This window comes from Arachis ipaensis, chromosome B2, assembly GCF_059453495.1.
Source record: "Arachis ipaensis isolate K30076 ecotype BB chromosome B2, ASM5945349v1, whole genome shotgun sequence".
NCBI classification, from domain to species: domain Eukaryota; kingdom Viridiplantae; phylum Streptophyta; class Magnoliopsida; order Fabales; family Fabaceae; genus Arachis; species Arachis ipaensis.
In genome coordinates, this window is record NC_142437.1 from 8,907,691 (window position 1) to 8,917,426 (window position 9,736).

Below are 9,736 nucleotides of genomic sequence, written 5' to 3' on the forward strand. Positions count from 1 at the left end.
AATAATATTCTAGAAGTTGCGACATATATATGACTACTTCCCCAATGTTAGATAAATAAATATGCAAGCTGCACATTAATTAATTTAATTTCTGCAAAAAAAAAAAAATGAAAGTTCTGAGAAGCTAAGGAAATTGAGCATTTATGATTTTAAATTCAAAGCGTACAGTTATGCATGGTACCATATACACACTGACTAAAAATGTTGTTAATGTCACTATCTCATTGGAAGATGTGCTTAATTTTAAAAATATTACAAGATGCATTTTTTTTTTTTTGGATAAAATTACAAGATGCATTTTAAGTATACTAAAGTTCTACCTGTTCTTCTAGTGTTTTTAGTTATTGCGTTCAATAGTGAAATTAATTTTAATGATTAATCTAGTTATGATACAACTTTTCTCAATAAATAATTATATATATAATTAAGATCAATTATTAAAATTAGTCAAATTACTGTAACATCTGAAACGGAAATATTTAGTAACCAAAGAAAATTAGCCAAAAATCATAGTACATTTAAAACGTTTCCTAATATTATACACCTTCTTCATAACTATGAGAAAAAGATGATGCAAAAAATATTTGAATTCTTAATTTTTTTTGCTGAAATCCACGTATTTAATTACAAAAAAAAATTACATTAAGTTAATTGAGGAATTAACTCACTAGTTTTAAGTGTTAAGAATTTCGATCCACGTACTTAATTTTTCTAAAGTTATATATATTAGTTTAGAACGATTTAAAATATACTTGGACTTGATTACCACACATAAAGTATATAACATAGGAAGAATTTTAAGTGTATCTGAAACACTAATATTTTAGTTATTTTAACTGTTTGGTTTAAATTATAAAAAATATGTAATATATATTAATTAAAATCAACGGTTAAAATAATTAGAATATCGGTGTTCTCGATACACTTAAAATTTTTTCAATAAACATTATTTTCGCTAGTATTTACCTGGTACCATACATATATGCTGGCAGCCTTTGAAAGATTCTCAGCATGTACTTTCATTTTTTATTACAAGTAATAACCTTGCAATGATTAATGCTTCTATATTCATCTATCTATATAAACCCACTTAGATAGGGATTGATATATACATATGTATACACCAAGCATAAAGCATACAAAAGATAATATGGGTGGTTTAATGTTTTTGTTGGTGCTGTCTTTGAGTAGTGTTCTTATTATCCACACAAGTGAGGCTCAGATATGCTTACCCAAGAAACATGCATCCTTATTTGTATTTGGAGATTCATTGTTTGACATTGGAAACAACAATTATATCAATACAACAATTCCTTTTCAGGCAAATTATCCTCCCTATGGAATAACCCTCTTCAAGTATCCAAGTGGAAGATTTTCTGATGGACGTATGATTCCAGATGTCATTGGTGAGAATTCTAATTATTATTAACGGATTTTTATTATTTCACATATTATTTATTACGAAATTATTTCTTCTAAAAATTTAAATTGACAAAAAAATAATATAAATTATTATATTTTTACATATATTTTTAAATAATTTTTTTAATTTTTTTTAATTTTACATAAATTTTTTTTATTTATTTTTGTTTTTAAAATTTAGAAAAAATTAAATTCTAAACATTTTGAACTTAAAATTTTAATATTTTATTATAATATCATTTTTTTTTCAAAAATTTAAACTGACAGAAGAAAACAACATAAATAGTTTGACTAATGAAGAGTTAATAATGTGTGTGTAGCTGAGCTTGCAAAGTTGCCTCTGGTTCCACCATATCTTCATCCTGGAAATCCTGATTTCACCTATGGAGTCAATTTTGCCTCTGGGGGATCTGGTGCTCTGCTTCAAACTGCTCAAGGATATGTAATAATCTCATATTCCCGTAATAAAATCATATTTTTTTTAAAGGGTACTTTGATATATTTTCTTAAAATATTATGTTTATTGTAACAATTATTTTATATATACGAAAAATCAGTAAACAAATCAGTTATATATATATATATATATATATATATATATAATTACTGATAGGTTTAATTATTCTGTTGGTCTCTATAGTTTCGCAAAATTTTTAATTAGATCCTTATACTTTTTTTTTTAATTGAGTCCTTGCACCAAATTTTTTTTTAATTGGGTCTCTACATTTTTTTTTTCTTTTAAATTTAGGTCTCTATACCAATTCTTTTTTTTTAGTTTGGTCTCTATAAAATTAAGCTAATTACTACTAAGAAGGACTTAATTGAAAAAAAAAATTTAGTGTAGGAACTCAATTAAAAAAAAATATAGAAACCTAATTAAAAATTTTACTAAATTATGGGAAGCAACAAAGTAATTAAACCTTACTGATATTAAATATTCAAGCTATCAAGCATAGAAATATAGAATGTAAAGTACAAGTGGTGATATGGACCACATACCATGAATGATTGGAATAGAATATTATATTAATGAAGCTAAGGTTTTAATTATTTTCTTTGTTGATATATATATAGGTGATAGACCTTCACACCCAGGTGAAATATTTCAAAAATGTAAAGAAAATATTAAGGGAGAAAATAGGAAATGAAGAAGTAGAGGCACTGCTCAAAAGATCTGTGTACTTTCTCAATGTTGGAAGCAATGATTATGGTGGCCTTTTGAATGTTACAAACTCCACTGTGAGCCTATTGCCGGTTGATAAACAACAATTTGTTGGTTTTGTCATTGGAAACCTTACAAATGCCATTAAAGTATGTAAACATATATTTTCATTATTGCTAGGTAGATATATCTTTATTATAAACTTGTTCATAATTATAAACTTTATTTGATATATAGGAAATTTATGAGCAAGGTGGAAGAAAGTTTGGTTTTTTAAATGTGGGTCCTATAGGGTGTTCTCCAAGCATAAGGGCTCAGAACAATGGAAGCAAATGCTTTGATGAGATTTCAGCGGTTGCAAGGTTACATAATATTCAACTCTCAAAGATGATTCTGAAGCTTAAGAAACAGCTCAGTGGATTCAAATATTCAGTCCATGATTTCTATGCTTCACTTTCTCCAGTTATCAAAGATCCTTCAAAATATGGTATTATTATTCAGCCATGCGGTTCTTTTAACTTGATTCAATTGAATAATGCACAATTATATTTAAAAAATTCTTAAAATTGACATTTATTATTACTGATTATAAAAAAAATATTAATAAAATTATTATAATAAAATTCTTTTAATAATTAAATGACAGTCAAATATATTTTTTAATTATTAAATATTTTTTATAATTAATAATGACAAAAATATCCCACTAAAATAACTGTTTAATGACTTTCAAAATAGTTTTTTTTTTGTAGTGACTTGAGCAGATTAGTTGGATCAAAGTTAGAATTAGTTTATGTTAAATTATTGATTTTACTAGTTTCTATAGTTTTATTAAACTTATAATTAAGTTCTTATAGTTTAAAATTTTTCAATTAGATTTTGTTTTAAATTTTGTAATTAGTTTTTTATCGTAAAAAAACGTTAGAATTAACAAATTTTATTTTTTCAAATTAAGGACACCCACATTTAAGTATTAAATTTGTAAACCTGAATGTCCTTTCATTTTTAAAATATTTTGTTAATTCTAAAATTTTTGATACAACAAAAATTTAATTATAAAATTTAAAATAATATAAAAATTCAAGTACAAACTTTTAAATTACGTAGACATAATAATAATTATAAAGCAAGTACAGCACCACTTATGCAAAATGCTAAAATCTTAAAATACAATAATTATTATTAGTATATGCCCTTAATTGAAATGCATGTTGGAATAATTAAAATGAAGGTTTCAAAGGAGGAAGTGGGGGATGTTGTGGAAGTGGAGCATTAAGAGGATTAGATGCGTGTGGTGGGAACAAAGGGATCAAAGAATATGAATTATGTGACAATCCAAATGATTATATCTTCTTTGATGCTCGTCATTTTACGGATAAAGCTAGCCAGTACTTTGCTCAGCTCATTTGGGATGCCAACTACACTCTCAATAAGCCTTACAATCTCAACACACTCTTTCAACTCTCATCTCAATAATAATAATCTTCAAGAGATATATATATATATCTCATCATTATTTGATTTACCAACTTATTTTGTTATTCTTGCATTGTCTTTTGGTTAATTAAATAAAATGTATGTATTACTCATCCGCTATATACGTACATATGTTTCGTGTGCTGTTTAACCCTGTAATTCCATATACTGAATGAAATAAAAACGGTTTTGGCTTTTACCGTGCAATTTATTATCACCTTTTAATCCTTAGTCTCATAATATGTATTTGTGTGCTATTTATTAGAGATATAATTATTTATATTATTTTTTTTATCATAAATTTTTGAAATAAATAGTTTCATAACATGGTATTAAAAAGAAATAAAAAATAATGATGCCTATGCAAAAATTAAACTTTTAGTACGAGTGATTTACACTTGTTTAATCTATATGACCAAAATGCATAAACTTTCCTTTTAACTACAACATCCCTCCCTTAAGAACTTTGAGAAGATGCATTTACCACATGTTTTTCTAATTAATACACTTCTTACTGATGTTCTTGAATCAATGTCACCATTTGAAGTGTTCTTACTATCCCTCTTATGCAGCATTGTTCAAATTCATCATTCACCCCCAACTTCAACTACTAGTCCATCTAATGCTATTCCTATAAGACATTAGGAGATTAATTGTTGGTTTTATTGGTTAGTTAGTTAGTGAATATAGTTAGCTAACCATATTCTGTTTTATATATATATAACCAAGTAGCACAATACATATAGAACACTACTTCCAATGTAATTATTTTCTCATATACAATTTAAATTTTGAAAAGTACACATGGCAAAGAACATTGACAAAAAGTGGATTAAAACATGGGACTCAGAATACAGTTACGTATTTATATAAAATCAGCAAGTAGATTATGTATCAAATCAAGTTTTGGGAGGTTCAATTTTAAAATACCCTTGCCTATATAAACAACTAGTAAGATAAGATGAGATGACACTACATCCAACTCAAAATCTTAGGATAGTAAGTTAATGAGTCTCTCATTTTATAAACTCCTCACTCTTTCTTGTTTTCTTTGATGTGGGACTAACTTGATACACTCCTCACACCTGCAACATTAATAACATGAACCAAAAATAATAATAATAAATGAGCATGGCAATTAGTTCATCAAGGATTCAACTACTACTACCTTTGGTGGTTGGCTATGCAATAAACCTGGCCATAAGCCATGGCCAAATTTGTGTGGCAGAATTAGAAGAAGAGCATGTTCCATTATTCATATTTGGAGATTCATTGTTTGATGTTGGGAACAACAGTACAACTACATTAATACCACAACAGACATGCAGGCTAATTTCTGGCCTTATGGCCTCACTTCCTTTAAGGACCCCTCTGGAAGAGTTTCTGATGGACGCTTGATCCCAGATTTAATTGGTAATATAATAATTAGGATTTGGTTAATACATGTTCTAAACATACATTCAAAGTTTTATGGATGTAGTTAGCAATAATGTGTTTTAAAGATATATGCTAATAATCTTATTAGTAGAATTTTTTAAATTTTTAATTAAATAAATGTGCAAAAACTACATTGAAAATTAAATTTTGCATTTTTTTATAAATTTATTTTTTAATTGATAATTTTAATATGTATTCTTACTTTCTTAGAATACATGTTAGCTAAATTTTTAAGATAATGATAATAATTTTTTTAATTTTTAATAATTTAAATTTTATATTTTTATTAAAAAATTTTAATTAATAATTTTAACATCATATTAGCTAAATTCATTTAATAATCCTTTTGAAAAATAAAAATATTTTAAATAAAAATATAATTTTTGAAAAAGAGAGTGATTACAATAAAAAATACAAATAAAAACTTTTCATTCCATGATAAAATTTGTCAATTTTTCTATTCATTTAAGAATTAGAAATGATAAAAATAAACGAATTTTTTTAGTCTTATTTCTATATATTTGTTTATTTATTTTTTTTATTTTTAAAACATTTATCCGAGGGCTAATACACAATGTGACTTATATGTTTTATACAAGTATCTATTAATATATAATAGTTAACTAGCCACACAGTAAATTCACACATTATTTAGCACTGTTAAATGATGACTGAGAGAGTGACAGCTGTCCTAGGTAGTTTTGTTTTTTTCCTCCTCATAATAGGAGATATTGGTAGCATTTGATTGGCTGTTAACACATCACACGGATTGCCTTTCGTTGATCAACCAAATGCTTTGATTTCAAATACTAAATGCTTTGATTTCAAATACTAAGCAAAACTCATTAGCGGAAATTTTCCCGAAAAAATTTTCGAATGCGTTTTAAACTTTTACTCTTCTTCAAATGAAATTTTGAATTTATCAATTCTCTCTCTCTCCCCTCTCTCTGGAGCTCTTTCTGGAAACGAATCAAGGCTTGGTATGCAATAATATATAGAATAAAGTATATTTTTTATCTTTAAAATTTGTTAAAAATTTTAAAAATATTCTTACATTTTATTGTTTTAATTTTATCCCCAAAAAATTTCGATTTGCATTAAATATCCTTTTAGCAGCTAATTTTTTAAAAAAATTTAGGATCAATTCAGCAACAATTTCACAAGAATAACCTTTAACATAAACAAATCAAACATAGTTGTTATACATTATTGCTAAATTCGTCCTGAATTTTTTGAAAATTTTATTGTCAATGGTATATTTGATTATAATTAAAAATTTCAAGGACAAAATTAAAATAAAATAAAATTTATGAATATTTTAAAAATTTTTAATAAACTTTAAGAACAAAAAATATACTTTACCCTAATATATATATATATATATATATATATTAAAATTGTGCTCTCTAGTGATGAATTTCATATATGTATATATGTGATTATATTATATTCTTCAGGTGATTGACCTTAGTAGCCAACTCAAATACTTCATTGAAGTTGAAACATTGCTGAAGCAGAAATTGAGAGATGAAGAAGCTAGGACATTATTGATATCTAAAGCTATCTACTTGTTTAGTATAGGGACCAATGATTATCTTGTTCCTTTCATTCCAAATATTTATTCAATCATTTTACAAAAGTACCCTCCACAAGTCCATGTGGATATGATTCTAGGCAACTTGACCATTGTCATCAAAGTAAGCACCTAATAATTATTTATTTATTTAATTAGTTAATTAACTGACCCCAAATTAATTATATGTTTTCGTACGAGGATGATAGTTAAGATGTTTTTGTTGTTAAAGGTAGGAGTGAGATTCGAACTCGATACTTCTAGACGAAAAAAAAAAAAGATTATATCATTTGAGTTATAATTTATTGGCATAATAGTTAAGATGTTAACATATATTATATTACGTAATTTAATTAAATATGTCAAATTGTATAACAATTTTTAGTTATCATCTTTACATAAAGATATATTTACGTGAGTAGTAATTTTAATATTTATTTACTTAATACTTTGATTATTGGATTATAGTTAATAATATGTTTATTGGGATTTTTTATTTTTGAGGAAATATATAAGAAAGGAGGAAGAAAGTTTGGTTTTCTAAACCTTTTTCCATTAGGGTGTTTACCCGTAGCAAAAGCACTTAATCTAGAAATCAATAAAGATGGCTGCGTTGAAGAGATTATGGAAATTACTCAGCTACACAATGTTGCACTTAAGGAACTCCTTCAAAAGCTAGAAACTCAGCTACAAGGATTCAAGTATTCATATCTTGATTTCCACACTGCCATTAGTGAGAGGATAAAAGATCCTTCAAAATATGGTATTTGTTTTTAAATTTCATCCCTTTGATAATCAGGCTTAACTGTTTGCTTATGATAAATAAACTAAACATGCAATTAAAGATAATATAACTAATATACGCATTTTTTTTAACTATTTGAAACATTTAATAGGATTCAAGGAAAGCAAGAAGAATGTTGTGGTGCTGGTCCTTATAGGGGGATTTTAAAGCTGTGGAGGGAAAAGAAGTGTGAAAGAGTATGAATTATGTGAGAATGTTAAAGAATACTTGATCTTTGATGCTGCTCATCCAACAGAGAAAGCTTATCATCAAATTGCTGAGCAAATGTGGAATGGAGATCACAACTTTGCAGGACCTTACAATCTCAGAGAGCTTCATCAAACTTGAAAAAATGCAATCAGCTATTTTATATATTGTTTTATCAAAAATGCTACATACAAAAAAAAATTGTCACTAAATCAGTCATCATGTATTTATTTATAAATAACAATGTCAGTCATTTATTTAAATACTAGTAAAGCTTATACGTGTTAAGAGTGTCATGGATGTACAAAATTCAGTGAGAGAAGTAGTTAATAAAGATTAATTTTTGAGTATCAGCTAGAAAAAAAGTAGTTCTCCTAAAAATTTAAGCTGATAAAAAGAGGCAACATGAATAGTTATATTTTTAACCTATTCTTTTAAGTAATAATATGTTTACTTATTTTTTTACATAAGCCTTCTTTTCTTCTTTTATTTGTCTTATGCTATTTATTTTTATCTTTTGAAGTTCACCAAAAATCTAACTATAGACTTTTCCGACATAAAGCTCTGATATCATAATATCATGTTATGACACCACTCATCCCAAAATTTTGAATTGATAGAAGGAGACAATATAAATAATTATATCTCTACCAGACTTATCTTTTGTAATTGTCAATGCAATTCAGTTTCCATTTGTTCATTTTCTCTCTTGCAACTCATCCATTGCTGTTAGTGTTAAATCTCCAAGAGTGCTCTGCATATATTCAGTGCCTTGAAGTGCAAGGTAAGCAGAATCTCTTCAATATAATTATGTACTATATCTTTATTTGTTATCACGATATATATTATGTGTTTTTGATCAATAAACATAAGGCCCTCCATTAACTCAGGGCGATGTAATATGGTCACGTTTGTTCTTTTTATGTGGATTCGTTTTTGTCTAAATATTTTATTTTCATTGAATAAATAATTTTTATGTAAGATTGTTTAAACGGGTCAAATTTGTCGGATCAACCCCTTTCTTCGCTTTAAATGGATGGATTTTTATTTTTAAAATTAATTCTATGAAAATGAGACGTTAAACATACTTGATATCATTAGTCTGTATCATTAGTCTTGGAAAAATAGAGTTCAACGAATCAGTAACCAGACTAAGGGCCGTTTGGATAGGTTCATAAGTGACTTTTTTTAACTTTTAACTTATGAAAAGATGTAGTATTAATGGATAGTACAATTTTCAAACTAAAATTGCAACTTTCTAAAAAACTATTTCGGTATTTAAGGAGAAGTTAAAAAAAATGACTTCTCTCATAATAAAAAGCTTTTTATCACTTTTTTCTTAAAATAAACATTTTTAGAACTAAAAAATCAAACACAAAATAACTTATTTATAAGCTACTTTTAATATAAGTATTTATTATTTAAACTATTTTTTCAAAAGTATGTTTATCCAAATTGGGCCTAAATAGTCCACCGTTTAATTTTAATTGCATTTTTCAAAAATATTCATGATTAATTTTTCCGTCAACCTTTTTTTTTTCCTTTTTGGTTGGGTTTCCGTCAACTTTTATCCACATCCACATTCGATTCGAAGGCCTAATCCACGCACAAAAATTCACAGTTAACCCAATATAATAACCTTGACAAAAAAGAGAGCCCAAAATGGGCTTTGACC

At 26.4% G+C, this 9,736-nt stretch overlaps 1 protein-coding gene and 1 pseudogene across 1 annotated transcript; both read left to right on the plus strand.

The window, feature by feature from the left end:
• Positions 1 to 1,114: 1,114 nt before the first annotated feature.
• LOC107626756 (GDSL esterase/lipase 1-like) lies at positions 1,115 to 4,216 on the plus strand. The gene is made up of 5 exons (XM_016329659.3): positions 1,115 to 1,406; positions 1,743 to 1,864; positions 2,497 to 2,733; positions 2,822 to 3,071; positions 3,816 to 4,216. The coding sequence occupies exons 1-5, from the start codon at positions 1,115 to 1,117 to the stop codon at positions 4,058 to 4,060; spliced, it is 1,146 nt and encodes a 381-aa protein (XP_016185145.3). The 3' UTR covers positions 4,061 to 4,216.
• A 1,166-nt stretch (positions 4,217 to 5,382) lies between these two features.
• LOC148572982 (GDSL esterase/lipase 1-like) lies at positions 5,383 to 8,202 on the plus strand (annotated as a pseudogene).
• Positions 8,203 to 9,736: the final 1,534 nt, after the last annotated feature.

Bases quoted from the DNA above. Each gene is read 5' to 3' on its own strand.
- LOC107626756 (XM_016329659.3), top strand. From the start codon at position 1,115: ATGTATACACCAAGCATAAAGCATACAAAAGATAATATGGGTGGTTTA. The intron at 2,734-2,821 runs GTATGTAAACAT...TTTGATATATAG, and splicing joins ACCTTACAAATGCCATTAAA to GAAATTTATGAGCAAGGTGG. The intron at 3,072-3,815 runs GTATTATTATTC...ATTAAAATGAAG, and splicing joins CAAAGATCCTTCAAAATATG to GTTTCAAAGGAGGAAGTGGG.